This window comes from Mustela putorius, unplaced genomic scaffold, assembly GCF_011764305.1.
Source record: "Mustela putorius furo isolate JIRA1106 unplaced genomic scaffold, ASM1176430v1.1 tig00003988_pilon_pilon_pilon, whole genome shotgun sequence".
Taxonomy (NCBI): domain Eukaryota; kingdom Metazoa; phylum Chordata; class Mammalia; order Carnivora; family Mustelidae; genus Mustela; species Mustela putorius.
Window position 1 is genome coordinate 7,950,253 of NW_025422127.1, and position 22,011 is coordinate 7,972,263.

General features: G+C 43.1%; 1 protein-coding gene across 1 annotated transcript; it reads right to left on the bottom strand.

Moving 5' to 3' along the window:
* Positions 1-16,987: 16,987 nt before the first annotated feature.
* Positions 16,988-17,505, bottom strand: LOC101689952 (40S ribosomal protein S12). The gene has a single exon (XM_013063548.2). The coding sequence runs from the start codon at positions 17,435-17,437 to the stop codon at positions 17,039-17,041; it is 399 nt and encodes a 132-aa protein (XP_012919002.2). The 5' UTR covers positions 17,438-17,505; the 3' UTR covers positions 16,988-17,038.
* Positions 17,506-22,011: the final 4,506 nt, after the last annotated feature.

Genomic DNA, 22,011 nt, shown 5'->3' on the forward strand with positions numbered 1-22,011 from the left:
CCAGGAAGAAGTAGAAAGCCTGAACAGACCCATAACCAGTAAGGAGATTGAAACAGTCATTAAAAATCTCCAAACAAACAAAAGCCCAGGGCCAGACGGCTTCCCGGGGGAATTCTACCAAACATTTAAAGAAGAACTAATTCCTATTCTCCTGAAACTGTTCCAAAAAATAGAAATGGAAGGAAAACTTCCAAACTCATTTTATGAGGCGAGCATCACCTTGATCCCAAAACCAAAGATCCTATCAAAAAAGAGAGCTATAGACCAATGATGAACACAGATGAGAAAATACTCAACAAAATACTAGCCAATAGGATTCAACAGTACATTAAAAGGATTATTCACCACGACCAAGTGGGACTTATTCCAGGGCTGCAAGGTTGGTTCAACATCCGCAAATCAGTCAATGTGATAAAACACATCAATAAAAGAAAGAACAAGAACCATATGATACTCTCAATAGATGTTGAAAAAGCATTTGACAAAGTACAGCACCCTTCCTGATCAAAACTCTTCAAAGTGTAGGGATAGAGGGCACATACCTCAATATCATCAAAGCCATCTATGAAAAACCCACCGCAAATATCATTCTCAATGGAGAAAAACTTAAAGCTTTTCTGCTAAGGTCAGGAACATGGCAGGGATGTCCATTTTCACCACTGCTATTCAACATTGTACTAGAGGTCCTAGCCTCAGCACTCAGACAACAAAAGGAAATTAAAGGCATCCAAAATGGCAAAGAATAAGTCAAATTATCACTCTTCGCAGATGGTATGATACTATATGTGGAAAACCCAAAAGACTCCACTCCAAAACTGCTAGAACTTATACAGGAATTCAGTAAAGTGTCAGGATATAAAATCAATGCACAGAAATCAGTTGCATTTCTCTACACCAACAGCAAGAGAGAAGAAAGAGAAATTAAGGATTCAATCCCACTTACCATTGCACCCAAAACCATAAGATACCTAGGAATAAACCTAACCAAAGAGGCACAGAATCTATACTCAGAAAACTATAAAGTATTCATGAAAGAAATTGAGGAAGACACAAAGAAATGGAAAAATGTTCCATGCTCCTGGATTGGAATAATAAATATTGTGAAAATGTCTATGCTACCTAAAGCAATCTACACATTTAATGCAATTCCTATCAAAGTACCATCCATCTTTTTCAAAGAAATGGAACAAACAATTCTAAAATTTATATGGAAACAGAAAAGACCTCGAATAGCCAAAGGGATATTCAAAAAGAAAGCCAACGCTGGTGGCATCACAATTCCGGACTTCAAGTTCTATTACAAAGCTGTCATCATCAAGACAGCATGGTACTGGCACAAAAACAGACACATAGATCAATGGAACCGAATAGAGAGCCCAGAAATAGACCCTCAACTCTACAGTCAACTAATCTTCAGCAAAGCAGGAAAGAATGTCCAATGGAAAAAAGACAGCCTCTTCAATAAATGGTGCTGGGAAAATTGGACAGCCACATGCAGAAAAATGAAATTAGTCCATTTCCTTACACCACACACAAAAATAGACTCAAAATGGATGAAGGACCTCAATGTGTGAAAGGAATCCATCACAATCCTTGAGGAGAACACAGGCAGCAACCTCTTCGACCTCAGCTGCAGCAACATCTTCCTAGGAACAACACCAAAGGCAAGGGAAGCAAGGGCAAAAATGAACTATTGGGATTTCATCAAGATCAAAAGCTTTTACACAGCAAAGGAAGCAGTGAACAAAATCAAAAGACAACTGACAGAATGGGAGAAGATATTTGCAAACGACATATCAGATAAAGGACTAGTGTCCAGAATCTATAAAGAACTTAGCAAACTCAACACCCAAAGAACAAATAATCCAGTCAAGAAATGGGCAGAGGACATGAACAGACATTTCTGCAAAGAAGACATCCAGATGGCCAACAGACACATGAAAAAGTGCTCCATATCACTCGGCATCAGGGAAATACAAATCAAAACCACAATGAGATATCACCTCACACCAGTTAGAATGGCTAAAATAAACAAGTCAGGAAATGACAGATGCTGGTGAGAATGCGGAGAAAGGGGAACCCTCCTACATTGTTGGTGGGAATGCAAGCTGCTGCAGCCACTCTGGAAAACAGCATGGAGGTTCCTCAAAATGTTGAAAATAGAACTGCCCTATGACCCAGCAATTGCACTATTGGGTATTTACCCTAAAGATACAAATGTAGGGATCCAATGGGGCACGTGCACCGGAATGTTTATAGCAGCAATGTCCACAATAGCCAAACTATGGAAAGAACCTAGATGTCCATCAACAGATGAATGGATAAAGAAGATGTGGCATATATACACAATGGAATACTATGCAGCCATCAAAAGAAATGAAATCTTGCCATTTGCGACAACATGGATGTTACTAGAGCATATCATGCTTAGCGAAATAAGTCTAGCAGAGAAAGACAACTATCATATGATCTCCCTGATATGAGGAAGTGGTGATGCAACATGGGGGCTTAAGTGGGTAGGAGAAGAATCAATGAAGCAAGATGGGATTGGGAGGGAGACAAACCATAAGTGACTCTTAATCTCACAAAACAAACTGAGGGTTGCTGGGGGGAGGGGGTTTGGGAGAAGTGGGTGGGATTATGGACATTGGGGAGGGTATGTGCTTTGGTAAGTGCTGTGAAGTGTGTAAACCTGGTGATTCACAGACCTGTACCTCTGGGGATAAAAATATATGTTTATAAAAAATAAAAAATTAAAAAATAAATTAAAAAAATTAAAAAAAAAGATGGAATAATGTCTAATCGCGTACAACATAGCGCTCTGTGAAGGCTGGATTGAAGCCCATCATTTTGGCTCATGGTAAATTCCGGGTCTTCTTGTCCCCACCCCCCCACTTTCTACAGCCTAATTCTTGGGGTAATATATCCATACACGCTGTGAAGAGCAAGATATTGAGACACTGCTGAACCCACTTATCTGGCAAGCCATGTGGAAACAAGGAAAGAGAAAGATTATAAAGAAATAGAGGTTGGTAGAAGGACTACTTAGATCTGCTTACTGTAATGGAGGCTGGAAAATTAAGGTACAAGTAGTGTCATGTATGGATACTGATTTTTTAAAAATTTTATTATTATTATTATTATTATTATTATTATTTTTTACCATGCTGTAATCCTGCCCATTAGCAGCTGTGGCCCAATTAATATCTAGTACTCTGACCAAACAGATCAATAGCCACATCTTCCTTGGGGGTGGAAAGGAAGAAATGGGCAGAAGCAGACCTGGTGTGGGAAGAGGGTTTGCAGACCAGGCCAGACCTAAGCAGCTGACACCAATTTATAAAGCAGAAGGGATGCCTCCCTCGGGTGACATGCTCCTATGGCTATGTTTAATTCCTGCCGTGGGCTATCCCTCCCATCCTTTTCTCCTACTTACTCCAAAGCATACAAAATGTAAGGGATGGTGATTTCATTTTAGGGTAAAACCCGAATCTGTTCTAGTTAAAGGTTCTGGGTAAAGGTATCATTTGCAAACTTTGGCACTTTCATTGTGACTGCATCCACTGATGGGTTGTGACCTTGTGGGCAGGTCCTGGTAGTGTGCTTGAAGAGATCCAGAGCTGAAAGAGTTAAATTGTGTGGAGCTTCTGCTAACTTGCTTTTCTGTAACTGCTCTGCTGCTTTGCGGGTTGAACCTTGAGAAGTAGCACCCGGACGATAATATATGGCTAACTGAAAAATGTAAACTGTGCAGAGCATACCAGGAACTGTAACTATGTAAAGAGGTCACTGTGATTGTGGCTTTGTGACAAGCCTTTGTCTAAAAAAAGGTATAAAAAGTATAAAAACCATATGCTCCCCTTGATCAGGGCTCTCAGCCTCTGCCTGTCCTCTGCGCCTCCCTAGATTGAGGTCTTCTCGACCCTAACAATGCTTAACCAACTGAGCCAGCCAGGCGCCCCAGCAGCATCCTTATTCTGATATTTAGTGTCTGCACCTTATTTTCAAATGATTCAGAAAAGACTTGTCCATATTACATATGCAGAGAGAAAGAAAGATAAAGAAAATGGGGCAAAATGTTTAAAATGGTTAAATTTGTTAAAGAATTGCATGGAGCACTGGGTGTGGTGCAAAAACAATGAATACTGTTATGCTGAAAAGAAATTTAAAAAAAAAAGGAAAACAAAAGAATTTATAGGCGCTCTTTGCCTACTCTTATACTTTTCTGCAAGTTTGAAATCATGTCAGCATTAAAGGTTACCAAAGAAAATCTCACAGTAAAACAAAACTTATAAAAGAACTTGCGATTCCTATTATCCTTTATATATACACGTTCATATATACACATCTTCACATGTATGGCCATCTGTCTGGATAGACAGCTTTATATACATACATATCTGAACATTCATAATTCAGAGGCTGTGTCAAACAGTCCAGGATCACAATGTCATCTCCTGAGTGCCCTCCTAATTTCTCCCACCCTACCCCCACCCCAGGGAAGGATGAGTTCCTTTGGGTGTCCGTCTGGTCTGCACAGCTGAGCCATCACCGGTAACTGCTGCAGGGGCAGGAGCCAGCCTCGGAACCCCCAGGGAGAGCAGTTGGCCTGCCAGCAGTGGTTCCTTTGGGCGGCCGGAGGGCCAGGAACCAGGCTTTCAGGACTCCCTTGTCTGGCAAGATCTCCAGGAGGGGAAACCCTGGGCATGTTCACATCACTATGAACAAAGAGAGAACTCCCTCATTCTGCAGGATGAAAGGTGAGAGGCCCCTGTGGGATGCCTCAAGAAGGTGCATGGGCCGATGATCCTAGCTCTTTCCCTGTCAAGTCGCCAGCTGTAAGCTCAGCACACCTTCCTAGACATCTAATAAACAGTGTCTGTACTAAGCTGAGAATCAGGGCTTCTGTTTTACAATGTCTGTTTCTCTTTTTATGATCCATTTCTATTTGCTTCTCTTACAAATTGCACCAGGAAAAGGTGCTTGGAAATGCAGGTAACCCGAGGTTTAAAGTACCTCATGAAATTAACAAATTTGGAAATTAACTGAATTCATAATTCCTAAACATTCTTCAGGTCACTTTCCCCAGTCCTTAACTCTTCAGAAATTAATTATAATTTCTGTAAGCCAACTCTTTTTTGGGTGAATTTAATAATACCCAGTAAAAACTGTGTGCCCACCATGTTCAGGCATCAGAAGCTCAGAAGACATACGGAAACGTCTACATTTTGGATGTTTCTAATAACAACGCCTATCATATGCACGTTAATATCTCATTTCATGCTTTCAGTTCAGAGATGTTTTGTACCACATCTAGGCTCTTAAGTCCTTGGAGCCAGACCCAGTGGGTGCTCAGGGCCATGCTGCCTAAGGTCTTATGGTTTTTGCTGCTATGTTTCTTCCCTGCACAGATCCTGGTTTGTGTCTGAATCGTCTAACTTCTTTCAGTTGTGATTTGTTCAAGGGCACTTCTTTCCTTTTACTTCCCATAAGAATTTGGTCATGTGTTGTGCCTGGCTTGCTTCTCTGATTATTTAACACACAGGAGAGAAATATTTTTTCTCCTAAAAGGCCTTCATATCACGTGTCCCATGTAAGAATATTTGAGATGCAGCCAGATCCCACAAGTTCCAGTATAGTTACCTGTAATATAAGGGCTTCATAGTTGACCCAACAAAGTCTCTACAGATCAGATCTGAAGAAATAAACTCTCCAGGCACATCAAGCTCAGTGACACGAGCAGCTCTGACAGTTCCTCTATGGTAAGGATACAAGATACTTTTGCTCTCATTAGCAAGAAAAATATTCTACATTGTGCGGCTGGTTTCTTTTTTTTTTTTTTTAGATTTTATTTATTTATTTATTTGACAGACAGAGATCACAAGTAGGCAGAGAGGCAGGCAGAGAGAGAGGAGGAAGCAGGCTTCCTGCAGAGCAGAAAGCCCGACATGGGGCTCGATCCCAGGATGCTGGGATCATGCCTGAGCTGAAGGCAGAGGCTTTAACCCACTGAGCCACCCAGACGCCCCAGTGCGGCTGGTTTCTATAGAGCACAGCTTCTTCCATAGGGAAGGCGCCTATGTTCCGGTGCCTATGTCCTGGGATCCAGCAGCAGCAGGAATCCGTGGGGACTTCAGTGTCCGGAAGTCATGGGGCCGTGGGAGATGCTGAGAGGGCTGCACTCCACCTGTGTTTGCTCAAGAGCTCTGACACGTCTGCTCCAGTCCTAGCGCTGAACTACCTGGGGCGTCGGAGGCAGATAATTCCTCACGGACAGCATTGTAGACTTAACAGGAAGTGACTGGCTGGGCCACTCTTCTTGGGTCCTTTGTTTCCTACTTTCCTGAAGTCAGAGTTTGCTTTGCACCAGAGAGCAGCCTGGAGGAATTTCAGAACAGTCTATGCATGGTAAATCCCTCTGCGTATACAAACGCCTTTCGTTTCTTTCACACCTGGACTGTCCTGTGCCAGTCTCAGCTGCTGTGGGATGGGCCTGTCCAGTGATGGGTGATCCTTCTGGAACAGAGGCCTAATGCTGTGACAACACTGAGTCATATGAACTGTACATACCACTGGGTGGGAGGCTGCTCCACGGATGGGCAGACTAGAATTTCAGTGCCTGGGTCAATATCTAAGTTAATCTCTAAGAATAAAATGTTTGGAATAGTGCCCTTTATTAATCAGGTCCGTAATTCTGTCTTCTGCTTGAGAGAAGAAACGGTTCCTCCAACCAGACGTGCACTCTGAGTGCGGGAAGTAGGTTGCTCCTGCCCAGTGTGTGTTAAGTTGAGGCGGCCACCGCACTTCCTAGGAGCTTTGTCAACATCTAGGGCTCTGTGTTTGTACTAGTACTATCTTGAGGTCTTTAGTCCTGTGTTTGCACTGGTACCATCTTGAGGCTTTTACTCTTTTTTGCTGGTCATTGAAAAAAATGTTCTTTAGGCCTTCTTCAGTAGTCTCATGTTGTGACCTACTGTCATGTCTTGGCTTCTACCCTTATTTACGTTGATTTACTTTTTCCATGTTAGCATTTGCTATCTTTTACTTTCTACATTCTAGCATCAGGGATGAAAGGGATACTCAGGGCTTGACCTTAGAAATAACCAAAGGAGTGAAGTCTTCAAGAAGTTCCCACTCAGCTCCAGGACCAAGGGTGGGCATCACTCACAGTTCAGCAAGGCGCACAGGGTGGAAAATACAGACTCTGGAGACTATGATGATGAAGTTGCTGAACTATGTCAATATATATGGGTCTCAACCTACAAAAATCCTCTTCCTAAGAAATCAGCCCTGTTTTTTGCCAGTGGCAGCAGTGGTGGGGGGAGGGGGGACAGCTATCATGTTGATATATATACAAATGAGGTTGTTCTTAGGAATCTTTAATACTATGCCCAACTTAGTAAAAAGTAACTTTCCTATTTACTATTCAAGACAAGTAACAGTCCTGAGCACCTCCTAAATTTTTCTGGATGGGATTTAAAACATCCTAAATAGAAGACAAATGAAAGCATACTTAACTGATTTTGTAGAAAATGCCAGGGCGGTGGAGCGGTTTGAGACACTGGGCCAGTCGGCCATGCTCTAGCTGGAGGCAGCTAGACAGAGAGCGAGCTTCCTGACAGGTGCTCCCCGAGGCTGCTCCCTGCTCTCCAGACTGGTAAGCCCCACTGCACCATTCTCAGAATGATGTGAAGTCTGGTCGTAAAGTACTCGCTGTGCACTGCCATGTTCAGTCTCTTCCTATGACATACAGTTCAGTTAAAAAAAAAAAAGATTTCTTCTATGAAATGGAAAGTTAAGAAAAATTTGAAAGTATTTAGGTACTTTCAACAGGCTCTCATTGATTCGGGCATCTCCACAAAATGCTGTCAATGTTTCTGGAAACTCATACATCTGTGAATAAGGTTTCTGTTGTGTTTTTTCCTTCTTATTTGTAAAAGTTCCTGATTCACAAGCACCTAAATCCTCTTGTAAGCAATACCCTGTCTATGCAGAAAAACACCTGTTAATGAGAATAGAATGAGGGAAGCTAAAAATTCTTGCCTATTTCCCACAGATCCTTAATTTCTGAAGGGTCCACTGATGCTGGTTTCCACATATTTTTAACTGTAGCTTATAATTTGGTTTGTGTACTCCAATACGTATATGTTTTAAAAGATGCCTCTCCCCATTCCGGCTAGTGGAGAATTCTGTTCCCTTCTTAATACAAACATAGGGCAAATTAAACCCCAACAAGGTGAATGACCATCGTTAACAATCATACAAACAGACAAGAGTCGTAGCTCACGATACATCAGTGTAGGTGAGATGGTGGAACAGTGCAGTGTAAAAGGGGATAAAACCCAAATTCAAGCCAGTGTAAAAATACACATATGACCTCTGTTTCCTACATACACTTGCTCTGATAGAGTCACTGGGTGAGGGGAAGGAGAGACATGATTCCGAGGGCCACCCTGTGCCTAAAGCCTTCTGCACGTGACTATGTGCATCACGTGTGGGTCAGGTTTGGGGCGAGGAAGTGAGTCACTGAGAGCTAAAAGTTTCACACGCTACAAACAATTCGGTTAGAAGACCAGTATCCTTTACTTAAAGGTGAAAGGAAGAAGACAGGTCTTGGTATGAGGAGGAGGTGGCTCAGAACTGTCAATACCATCTGTTACTGCTATTTATTTGTTTCAGAATAAGCATGGTATTTCAACTCATGCCCAGGGAGTCTCAATTCATACCTCTGTTCAAAAGCAGGCATGGGAGTCAGATGGAAAGTAGTGGAGACAGATATATGTGCATATACGTGTATGTGTGTGATGGAAAGTAGTGAACACAGGTATATGCATATACACATGAATGTGTGTGATGGAAAGTAGTGTGTACACAGATATATGTACATACACGTGTATGTGCATGATGGAAAGTAGTAGTACACAGATATATGTATACACAAATGTATGTGTGTGATGGAAAGCAGTGTGTACAGGTATATAAAGTAGTGTATACAGATATATACATACACATGTATGTGTGTGTGTGTGTGTGTGTTCATTACTCATTATTTGCTCCATTATTTTGGTACCCTATTAAACAACCCTGATGCAATTGTCAAATCTCTCTCTCTCTTTTTTTAAAGATTTTATCTATTTATTTGACAGACAGAGATCACAAGTAGGCAGAGAGGCAGGCAGAGAGAGAGGAGGAAGCAGGCTCCCCACTGAGCAGAGAGCCCGATGTGGGACTCGATCCCAGGACCCTGAGATCATGACCTGAGTGGCTCAACCCACTGAGCCACCCAGGCGCCCCTCAAATCTCTTTTATCTGAGATGTTTCAAGCACAAAATTGGGCTTGACTGAGGATCCTACCTGAATTAGCCCCACCCCCCAGATCTATAGGATCCAATTGTAAGTTGTCTCCAGCACTTAGCGCTTAATGTCATCTACCTTTCTTTCTGCCTTTTTTTTTAAATTTTTTATTTTTTATAAAAATATACTTATATACTTTTATTTTATAAAAATATACTTATATACTTTTGTCCCCAGGGGTACAGGTCTGTGAATCACCAGGTTTACACACTTCACAGCACTCACCAAAGCACATACCCTCCCCAATGTCCATAACCTCAATTTCTGCCTTTTTTAGTAAAGTGAAAGCCAAAGAGAAGTACCAATCCAATGTGTGGTTAGAAATTGAACAGCTGACTAAGAATGAGGAGCTCAGATCTACAAGGGTATGGGGCTAGTTGTTGCCTAGCTTAGGACCTGCTGCCACCCACTCCTGTGGGTCCACATGGTCAGCCTCCTGTGAGAGCCAGCTTTCTACTCAGGTGGGAGAACAGCAGCCTGAAATCCCAGGTCAGTGTGTGTGTGTGTGTGTGTGTGTGTGTACACTCTCGATAAAGTGTTGAAAGAGCCATTTTCTTTGGTCTAATTTAATACAATTTGGAGATTTTTCTATCATTGTAAAAGATTGAAGTGGGACTACCTTTTTTCAATACCATGAAATAGTTCATAAGAATGTTTTTGTCATTGATACAACTTTCTTATGTTGCGCCAGCCTCTGCCTGATTTTGGAATACTGCCATCTGTCGCAGAGTGAGGCGAGGGAGCTCTGGCTATCTTGAGTCTGCTACAGGTCAGGCTGGGTAGGGCTGGGTTATCACATGTCTGCGTGCTCCAAGCTGTCTGAGGTGGCGTGGGGAGACAGTGCATAGCTGGGAGGACACCAGGGAGACACCCTGACTCGCCTGGGATGCTAGTGACTGTCCTCCACTACTGGTTTTTTGGAGCACCTGCTGTCAGCCATTTCCAACAATTTATTAAGTCCTTTCCCCTGCCTCTCATTAATATTTCCTAGACATTTTTCCATGAATCAGGAAGCTAAGAATTGTCACACTCTTTAATAAATGAATTCCTTAAATATTCTTCCACTACGACAGTATTACTGATATGAGAATTTAATAAAAATAAGCAGTGAATATTACCTTTAAATGAGGGGATAGTCTGTGTTCTTAACCGAGGCCATTTCTCGTACAAGTCAGTTAGAGGGCCTTCTGTGTGTCTGAGCTCTCCTTTCCGTTCACTGCACGGTTCTGTGGCTCACACTGGACTGGGTAATGGAGGGGCTTGCTCCAGTGGACGAATATTCTAGAGGGCAGGGAGCAGGCTAATAAGGAATTCCAGGCAAACTCTGGAAAGCAGAGTGGCTCTTGAAGAAATATGTATGGACTGACTTTTTTGTGGACCGTAGATGAAACAGTTAAAGAGAACGTGAGTGCCCTTGTGAAGGTGAGAACCAGGATGGGTTCTAATTCAAGAGACATAAGGAGGCACTGAACGTGGGAGAAGAGACATGGAGCATTTGGGTGGAGCCTGGCCTGGTGTGGCTGCTCTAAAGTCAAGGCCACGGTCCTGCCTGCTGCAGAACACCACTAAATGGGTATATCAGGTGCCAAAACACTGACTGGTGGGAGTCCTGAGGAGCTTGACATTTTTAAGAAGGAATCTAAAAAAAGAAAGGCCATATATTATCACCACGCTTTATGAAGTTAACATTTTAACCTTGAGTTTTATTTTTACCATTATTTTGTCTCTGAATGCTGTGGGGCAATAGAATCCTTGTTCAGTGTTCTGTGACATTTCTGAACACAGTTCCTTATCTGACTATTAAGCAACCGTGTCAAGGGTTTATAGCAGAAAAACCCACTGATAGCTCTGTCACTTGCTGAAGGCATGCCTGTTAGTCTCAGTCTGTGCTTTTCCATCTCTGATATTTAAGTGGAATTGTAATCATACTTCAAGACTTCATTTTTTAATTTAATTTTTTAAATTTATTTTCAGCATAACAGTATTCATTGTTTTTGCACCACACCCAGCGTTCCATGCAATCCGTGCCCTCTATAATACCCACCACCTGGTTCCCCCAACCTCCCACCCCCTGCTCCTTCAAAACCCTCAGATTGTTTTTCAGAATCTATAGTCTCTCATGGTTCACCTTCCCTTCCAATTTCCCTCAACTCCCTTCTCCTCTCTATCTCCGCTTGTCCTCCATGTTATTTGATATGCTCCACAAATAAGTGAAACCATAGGATGATTGACTCTCTCTGCTTGACTTATTTCATTCAGCATAATCTCTTCTAGTCCCGTCCATGTTGCTACAAAAGTTGGGTATTCATCCTTTCTGATGGAGGCATAATACTCTATAGTGTACATGGATCACATCTTCCTTATCCACTTGTCCATTGAAGGGCATCTTGGTTCTTTCCACAGTTTGGCGACCGTGGCCATTGCTGCTATAAACATTGGGGTACAGATGGCCTTTCTTTTCACTACATCTGTATCTTTGGGGTAAATACCCAGGAGTGCAATTGCAGGGTCATAGGGAAGCTCTGTTTTTAATTTCTTGAGGAATCTCCACACTGTTCTCCAAAGTGGCTGCACCAACTTGCATTCCCACCAACAGTGGAAGAGGGTTCTCCTTTCTCCACATCCCCTCCAACACATGTTGTTTCCTGTCTTGCTAATTTTGGCCATTCTAACTGGTGTAAGGTGATATCTCAATGTAGTTTTAATTTGAATCTCCCTGATGGCTAGTGATGATGAACATTTTTTCATGTGTCTGATAGCCATTTGTATGTCTTCATTGGAGAAGTGTCTGATCATATCTTCTGCCCATTTTTTGATATGATTGTCTGTTTTGTGTGTGTTGAGTTTGAGGAGTTCTTTATTGATCCTTTATAGAACCTTTTGTCTGTACTGTCATTTGCAAATATCTTCTCCCATTCCGTGGGTTGCCTCTTTGTTTTGTTGACTGTTTCCTTTGCTGTGCAGAAGCTTTTGATTTTGATGAAGTCCCCAAAGTTTATTTTCACTTTTGTTTCCTTTGCCTTTGGAGACATATCTTGAAAGAAGTTGCTGTGGCTGATATCAAAGAGATTACTGCCTATGTTCTCCTCTAGGATTCTGATGTATTCCTTTCTCACGTTGAGGTCTTTTATCCATTTTGAGTTTATCTTTGTGTACGGTGTAAGAGAATGGTCGAGTTTCATTCTTCTACATATAGCTGTCCAGTTTTCCTAGCACCATTTATTGAAGAGACTGTCTTTTTTCCACTGTATATTTTTTCCTGTTTTGTCGAAGATTATTTGACCATAGAGTTGAGGGTCCATATCTGGGCTCTCTACTCTGTTCCACTGGGTTTGTGGGTTTTTAAAATTTTTTATTTATTTTATTTTGTTTTTCTATTTTTTAAATTTTTAAAAAGATTTTATTTATTTATTTGATAGATCACAAGTAGACAGAGAGACAGGCAGAGAGGAGCAGGGGTAAGCAGGCTCCCTACTGAGCAGAGAGCCCAATGTGGGGCTCAACCTCAGGACCCTGGGATCATGACCTGAGCCGAGGGCAGAGACTTTAACCCACTGAGCCATCCAGGCATCCTTAAAATTTTTATTTTGAAATGAATTTTACTTTTTATTTAGTTAGGCAGAAAAGTTGCAAAGAGCATGGAGTTCCCATAGAGCTTTCACCCAGTTTCCCCGTAACGTTACCTAACATAATCATTGTACATTTACCAATTCTAAGAAATTGACACATTATTATCATCCAAGCTGAAGACTTGACTGGAATTTAACTGCTTTTTCCCCTGGTGTCCCACAATTCCACATGGTATGTAGTCGCTATGTTTCCTCAAGTCTTCTCTGAAGAGACAGGGACTCAATCTGTCCTTGCTGGTCCCAATGTTTTCAAGAGCCCAGGTCAAGTTTTCCATAAAGTGCCCTGGGGTTTGGGTGTGTCCAGGGTCCTCCCATGATCAGATGAGGTTTCTGGGAAGATCTGGAGAGGCATAGATTTTTGGAAGGATACCACAGAGTTGATGAGCCTGAGTCCTTCCATTAGCTCAGTCACATGGCTTATTACTGGTGACATGAAACTTCAACACTTTGGCGCCCGCCTGTTTCTTCACTAGAGTTACTATATTTCCCTTTCTGTTCACTATTTATTAGAAATGAGTCATTAATTCTACCCCACACTCAGCAGAAGGGAAATCAGGCTTCACCTCCTGGAAAGAGGAATAGCAAATAATTTGTGGACATATGTTAAAACCAACATAGTAATTAATCAATATTTGACATTTGCCCATGGATTTTGCCAGCAGCAATATCGGTGTGATGTGCTAATGGTAATTTTCTATTCCCCTCATTTGGTCTGCATTCATTATTTTTCTGTAAGGGTGATTATCTCCTTCTTCCATGTTTATTTATTAATTCAGCTGTTGGATAGAGAGTTGGACTGCAAATAGATTAAAGACCAAAAGAAGAAAGAAGAGAATATAAAACTAACCTAGGGATAGGAAAGACATCAGAAACAAAGAAAAAAACATTCAAGACAATTAAGCATTTCTAATCAACAATAAACACCCACAGAGTAAGAGAGACTTCAACACACAGGGTACCACATACATAAAACAGACTCTATATTTTTGAGACATATCTAAGATACAATAAATCAAAGTCTACCAAATCCCCAAATTCTTTTTTTTTAAAGATTTTATTTATTTATCTGACAGAGAGAGCTTGAGCACACGCAGGGGGAGGGTCAGAAGAAGAGGGAGAAGCAGGCTTCCCACTGACCAGGGACTCCAATGCGGGGCTTGATCACAGGACTCTGGGTTCATGACCTGAGCTGAAGGCAGGTGTTTCACTGACTGAGTCCCCCAGGCATCCTATATCCAAAAATTCTTACAAATGAGCTATGAGGATGACAGCAACAACAAAGCTAAGGAGTCCCAATTTTTAAAAATCCACAAAAGACACAGATGGGCAATTTCCAGAGAAGAACACTAAAAATCCATTCAGTGAAAAGATGCTCAATCCACGAGTAAGCCAGGAAATGTATGTCGAAATAATGAAATACACTTCATATCCATCAAAGTGACTAATAAGGGGGTCATAATAACATGTATTGGCCAAGGTGGGAGGAAACAGCATTTTGAGCCCTTATTTGGGAGTGTAAATCACAGAACATTCTGGAAAGGAGTCTAGGGAGCATTCAGTGACACAAAGTATGTGTCCCGTGACCAGTAATCTTATTTCTGGGCCTCTATCTTAGAGATACTCTTAAATTCATCCATAAGGAGATACAGAAGTGGGCTTGGTGTGTTGTGGAAGGGAATTAGAAACAACTTAATTTGTATTGTTGGTGAACTGATGAGACAGATGCAGTTGGTGCTTGCTATGGAACTTGTGGCAGGGGAAAAGCCCTAGGTGGGAAAAAGGACTGACAGCAACATAAGTAGCCCAGAGTGCACAGGGAAAGGAGAAGGCAGAGAATGAGATTTCTGGAGCAGAACTGTTCACATGGAGGAAAAGCACATGCTCACAGCATCCACGTTGTACCTGGCTGCAGCATCTTTAGGGACACACACAAACATACTAAGAGGAGTGTTTTGTGGAGAAGGGTACAGAAACATGGGGATAAGGGTGGGGAATACTGTGAGGACTGAGTTTGTGGACCCCTGGTTTTATTAACCTCTGAACAGAGGAAGGTGACTAACTTACTCCAAGTAACAAGCTATTTTTTTGAATAAGAAGCAATAATTTGGACATGCCCTATGTATGGCTCAGGAGAGACTGGTACGTAAGCAGAATGAAGTAAAAATAAGAGCTCCCACAGTTACCATGTTCAGGACACTGATAAAAATGTGGTCTATCCACACAACGGGCTACTATTTGGCAGTAAAAAACAGTAAAATACATGCTCCAGTGTGGATGGCTCGCAAACATGTCGTGACCAGTACAAGAAGGCGGACACAAAGGGTCACACATTATATGTTTCTATTTATAGGTAATAGTTAAAATTGGTGAATCCACAGAGACAGGAAGCAGGTCCATGCTTGCCAGTGGGAGATGGGGGAGAGAGAAAAGGGAGTAACTGCCTAACGGTTTGGGATCTCCTTTGGGGGCAACAAAATTATTTTGGTTCCACACAAAGGTAACTATTGCACAAGACTGTGACTGAACTAAATCCCAGTAAATTGTAGACTTTAAAATGGTAAATTATATGTTATCTGAACTCTACTTCAATGAAAGTGTGATCTTCATGATTACCATGGAGAAGACCAGATGACTTCTCTCTGAAGGGACACAGTCTTGTCATAAATCACAGTTTACTAAATAATTAGTCTCAGTCCCAAAAACTGAGGCAAGCACACCTATCAGACTGATTGTTTGGAGCAGAAGAACCAGAGTATATCTCAAGTCTTTATAATCCATAGTTTGGCCAGGAAGCAAATAATGGATTTTAATAATGCTTTAGACATGCATTACTATGTTAATAACTAACAATGCTTAATATCTCTTTGTGGTATAGGTATATGTGGTTATTATGCATAATATATTAAATATATTTCTGCATTAAACATATATTATACATATCATTAAATTACAATAACATTGTATATTTATGTAATCATATATTACCAATGTGAATAAGCTTACATGATGTAGATAATTATATGCATTATACATCCTATATCATATGTATTCTAGTTCTGTGTCTGTTGGGGGGAGTGTGTGTGTAGAGAGAGATGTGCACCACTTGTATATGTTAAGAAATGTTGCCCAGAAGTGGAGTTTGGTATTTTACCCTGAAGACTTACTGAGGTTTCATTAAGAGTCTTTCTCCTTAGCCCAGGAACAGTTTAATGGATAGCCATTAAAATGTTTTAAGAAGGGCGCTGGGATGGCTCATTGGTTAAGTGTCTGCCTTCTGCTCAGGTCATGATCCTGGAGTTCTGGGATCGAGCCATGAGTTGGGCTCCCTGCTCAGTAGGGAGACTGCATCTCCCCCGACCTCCTCCCTTTCATGCTGTCTCTGTCTCTCTCACACAAACAAATACATAAAATCTTTTAAAAATGTATTAAGACAAGAATAGATAAATTTGATAAACGTTTTGCAAAGACTATTCTCACTCCATGTGGAGAATAGATAGCATTGGTCTAACGTGGTGGCAGGTGGGTCAGGGAAGGGTCTCCTGCGGAGTTCAGGGAGAACAGGAACTTGGATCTGGCTGATGTCTGGGGAGAAAGACTTCCATGGCTGGATTTGAACCACCCTTAGAAGACCAGAATGACTGGATCTCAGGAGACAAAGACATCAGGGGTTCTGCTGGGCTTCTGGCTGGCTTCATGATCAGATAGGTATGCCAGGAATGAGACCCTGGCTGTGTTTCAAATGGGGTGAGATTGAGGTGTGTCTGATGGTTCCTGGCAGGGCTGACAAGTAATCTATGCTCCCGAGCAGAAGCCACGTCTAGGAGAGGTGTTCTGCTCCTAGGGGATAAGCAAGGCCAGAGGCATGGAGCAGATGGTTTATTGGGTTTAAAGTGAAACCAGTATCCATTTCTGGTTACCGATTTAGGGGAAGATTTTTGAACTTAGGGGAATTTAAAGTCTGACACCAATATTTGAGTTAAAGGGCAATTAGTATTAACATTTCTTTCTTTCTTTCTTTTTTTTTTTTTTTTGGAACAAGAGCTAAGTTTATTTGTTCATTTCTTGCATTTGAAGTATTCCTCGATGACATCCTTCGCCTGAGACTCTTTGCCATAGTCCTTAACCACCACACAACTGCAACCAACCACTTTACGGGGTTTTCCCTCTCTGTCAATTTTACAGAGGCCTACCCACTCCCCTAGTTTCTTGTTGTCATCAACCTTGATTAGGTTGATTTGGTGTTCATCACAAAGGGCCTCCACCAACTTGACATACATAGGTTCATCACAGTTGGATGCAAGCACACAAAGATGGGCTTGGCGCTTGTCTAAGGCTTTGGCAGCTTCGCGAATTCCACGTGCTAGGCCATCGTGGATGAGGGCGGTCTTCAGCACCTCTTGTAAAGCAGTATTAACGTCCATTACACCTCCAGCAGCAATGCCTTCCTCGGCCATGGCGGTGGATTACGAGTGTAGCCAAATCTTGACTGCACCCTCGTCTCCGCCTCCGCGCGACTCGGCGGCGGCAGGGAAAGAGCAGTATTAACGTTTCGTCCAAACTCAAAGCTGCATTTGAACGTCACCCAACCTACTCAAGGCATTTGGCATATGCTAATTAGTGATGTATTAATCTCACTGAGTACTGATCTGACTAGCAAACAGCCAGACTCCTCTGAACCCGGCTGAATCCACAGATCACCTCCTATGTTAAATCCCATTAAAAAGTAACATGACAGAAAGCCAATTTTCTTCCAGAAGTTCGAGCCTGAAGGAGGCAATCCCAAATGCCTTGGGGCTGGAGGTTGAGGATAAAAGGAACAGGAAGGCAGATCAAAACACATTTGCCAAGATGGACCTGCTAAGCACAGAGTCTGCATCTAATGAGGCAGCTTTGGGTCAGTTTGTCCAAACAGTTGGTTTGTGGAAACATAACCCAAAAGGTGGCTTCTGCTCAGTAAAGCTAAAGCACCAGGCCAGCCTTGGTGTCCTGCAAAGGCAGAGATTCAAAGCTCAGGGAGTTTCTTAGGCAATTTGGGCTGGTGGACAAAGCAGCATGGTTGGGCTGTAATCACAAGAGGTTTTTTTATTTCTCACAGTCACAGGGTCTGGAGGTCTGAGGTCAGGATGACAGCATGGTCAGCTTCTGGCAAGGGCCCGGGTTGCAGACTGCCAGTTTTCACCCTTATTTTCTGGAGTGTTTTTCTGAAGTACCCTAACCCCATTCATGATGGTTCCACCCTCCTGATTTAATTGTCTCCCCAAGGACCTCCTCCCAAGACCATTACATCAGGGACTGGAATTTCAGCATAGGGATTTCAGCGGACAGAAAGATTTCATCTGTTGCAGCAGGCTGGGGAAGTCAGACTGTAGTTGTCATGAAGACATTCTGACCCACCCTGGGAAGGACCAGAACCCAGACCTTCCACCAGGAATGAGAAATTATTAGTGAGTGGAGGCCACATCCTTGAAGGGTTCTGTGATTGCTCTGCACCATGAGCTGGACCCTCCAGCGGGAACTGTGGTTATAACAGGGAAACCGGCACACAATAGAATTGGTTGGATTGGGGGTGGCATGGGCCAGGGGTAGCACCCCACAACCAAAGCTGTGTGGACCTGTAGCTGTCATGGACAGCAGAGCCAATGCAGTAACTGGCACTTGATCCCTATGTTCTAGAAAGGAAGGAAATGGGAAATGCAATACTCGACCTATGTGAGCAATGCTAGTCGAGTGAGCAGAACATAACTTGAGTCCTGGAAAGAAAGAGTGATGCTTTATCAGTTTAAGCCAGTTTGCAGACCCAAAACACCTTGAGTGGATGGAAGGCCAAGAGGGGTGAGAGAGAGAAACTCCAGCCCTCTGCAGGGTTGCTGTGTATTGCAAAAAAGAAACTAATCAGACTTTTCAGATCTTATGAACACAAGCTCTGAATTGACAGGAATTTCAGGAGGCCCAAAACATCCCTGTTGTCCAGCACTCAGAGTAGAAGCTTATGGAAATCCTACAGTCAAAGGCTGATCTCAGACTTGGCCCAGTGTATCCCTAAATTTATCCTGTGGTTATTTCACAGGTCTGGACTGCATAGTTGAGAAGACATTCCTGGTAGCCAGCAGCATCCCTGTGTTGATTCCATGGCCTATTAATAAGTACTATTATGGTAAGAAAGCCAAGTGGAAGCCACTAGAACTATCTCTAGTGGAAAACCGTAAGTTATGGCGCATATATAGAGGGGCTGCAGAGATGAACGCCACCACCAAGGATTTGGGGTGCAGGGTGGTGATGGCCAACCCCTCCCCCTTCCGGCTTACCTATTAAGTCTGCACAGAAAACAGATGGATCCTGAATAATGACTATGGGTTCTCGTAACTTTACCCACATGGTGACTCTGCTCTCCTGCATCAGATGTAGCCTCATTGCTTGGACAAATTAACAGGTCCCCCACAATCGAGTCTACAGCTATTGGCCTCCTCTAACCTGTTGATAAAAACCACCAGAAGCAGTTTCCTTTCAGCTGGCCAGGCCAGCAATACCCTCTCTTGTCCTACAGAGATGTATCAGCTCTCCAGCCCTGTGTCATGGTTTAGTTCCCAGGGATTTGCCTGCCTTTCCCTTCCACACAAGAAACCATACTCACATGAGCCCATGACATCGACGACTGGACCCTGTGAACAAGAAGCCACAACCACTGTAGAGTTATTGGGAAGACGTTAGTCCATCAGAGGGTGGGAAGTACATCAGACAAATTCAGAGGCCTTTGACCTCAGTGAAATTTCTAGGGTCCCACCCTGTGGAGCACGATGAGATGTCCCTTCTAACTTGTCACTTGTTGTGTCTGACCCCTCCAATAGCCATGAATGAGGCATGATGCCCATGACCTCCTTTGACTTTGGAGGCAAAACAGTCCTCATTTAAATGTGGTACTCCAGTTCATTTATTGAGTGACCCAAAAAGCTGCTCATTGTGAGTGAGACCCAGAATGACAGAAAGCTCTGCATCTGGTCCAAGCTGCTGTGAAAGCTGCTCGACCTCTTGGTCTATGTGACCCTGCAGCTCTGAGGGCAAATAGGATTGCTATTTTTAGCTTTGGCCAGTTCTTATAGGTGATCTGTAGTGCAGAACCTTAGGGGTTGGGGACCAAGCCCTACCATCCTCTTAGGATAATTGTTCAAGACGTATTAGAGGGCCTTAGGAGAGTTACTTCACCTTGGGCCACCCACGTGACCTGAACATGATGCACTGTGATGCTCAGCCATCAGACAGGTGTCACCTGAACCACCATGCCACAAAGTAGAACATTTCAAGCAGCGTTCCATCATGCAGCGGGATTGCTATACACATGGCTGGGCCTAGGCAGTCCTGCGCATGTAAGTTACACAAAGAAGCTGTCCAAGGGTGCCTGGTTCCCCACTCCTAACCTGATGCCTTCTTTCCCGTTATGTGCCTATGGCATCCTCATGGAAGATGTGGTCAGTTGACAGAAGAAGAGAAAAATCGTACCTGGGTCAGAGACGCTTCTGGCATGTACTCAGGCACCACCTGGAAGTGGATGATAGCCTCCCTGCAGCCCCTGTCCAGGACTTCCAAGAAAGAAAATACTCCTAGGGCACAGAACTTCAAGCAGCGCACCTAGAAATTCCCTTTCCTGAAAGGGAAAGTGGCAAGACAGGCAATTCTATACCAGCTCAGGGGCTGCTGTCCACGCTTTGGCTGGATGGTCAAGGACTTGAGCACGATTGGCAAATTGGTGGCAATGGAAACTGAGGAAAGGTCTGTGGATGGAATTCTTTGGATGGCTAAAAATTGTGGAGATATTTATGTTTCATGAGAATGCTCAGCACAGGAGCTATTTAATCAGCGAGTACATAGGATGACTTGTTCTGTGGACCCCAGCCACCACTGCCATTGCTCAAAGGGTTCATGAAGAAAGGGCTGTGGTGGGAGAGAGTATATATGGGCTCAGCAACACGTCTTTCCACTTAGCACCACTGAGCACCCAATCTGCCAGCAGCAGAGTCCGAGGTGTCACCCACTCTGTATTTCTAAAAGGACATTGATGGCCATGTGTCATGCCAGAGGAAAAGAAACAGGAGAAAGTGGAGTCTGAAATCCACATCCTCAGGAGTAGAGAAGGCAATTGGGGTGATCAAAGGGAAGGAGGAAACCTGGGTGTCTTATGGGAAAGAAACAAACATTGCTCAGAGACACTGGTCCAGAACACAGAGAGCCGGGTCTCACAAAGAGTGGGGTTTACTTCTTTAATGCACCCATGCTCCCATGAGTCCCTCTCTGCATGTGGGGGTGGCTTCTGGGCAAACACTGGGTTCAAATTCCTCTAATGCAGGAGAAGGTAGATGCAGATACAGGAGGAGAGAAGGAATATGGCTGGAGGCAACTTTAGCCAAAGGTCATCTGACAACCTAATTTTACAGACCAGGTTCCTGAAGCCCAGGGAATAGATGAACCACACAGCTGATGGGTGCCTGGGCTTCTCTGAAAGCCCAAGAACCCATGACAGAGCTCTGTGTCTGTAAGAGCTAGTGTGCCAAGCATCACCAACCTCATTCCCAGAGCCTTGATTTCCAGACGTGACTTTGTATTCTCTCAAGTGGGCTGCTTTTAGGAAACCTTTTTGCTGCTGTTCCATAAACGTCTGTGCTGACACACAGTGTCATTCTAGGTTCCCTGTGATGGCTCAGTGCTTTTAAGTTTGCAAGCTCTGGCAAATCCCGTAACCCCAGATGTCTCATCGGTTCACACTGACCAAAACTCCTGTATAAAATTTACCATTTTCTGAGGGTTTCCCATGAAATACCCTGTTCCCTGGAGTTGAGGCACTTGTATCCATTCTGAAATTCTCTTCGTTCACACTGAAAAGTAGATTTCCCTACTTGTTTTCAGCTGTGGGGGCCATCTCCAAAAGAACTCTTTTCCCAAACTGATTCTTTCCAGAAGACAGTCATCCCTCTGACAACCCATGTGAGAGGTCACAACAGGACATGCACACAGTGGATTTGGGTCTTCTCATACACGG

Excerpts from the sequence above, each read along its gene's own strand:
- LOC101689952 (XM_013063548.2), bottom strand. The coding sequence starts at position 17,437 with ATGGCCGAGGAAGGCATTGCTGCTGGAGGTGTAATGGACGTTAATACT.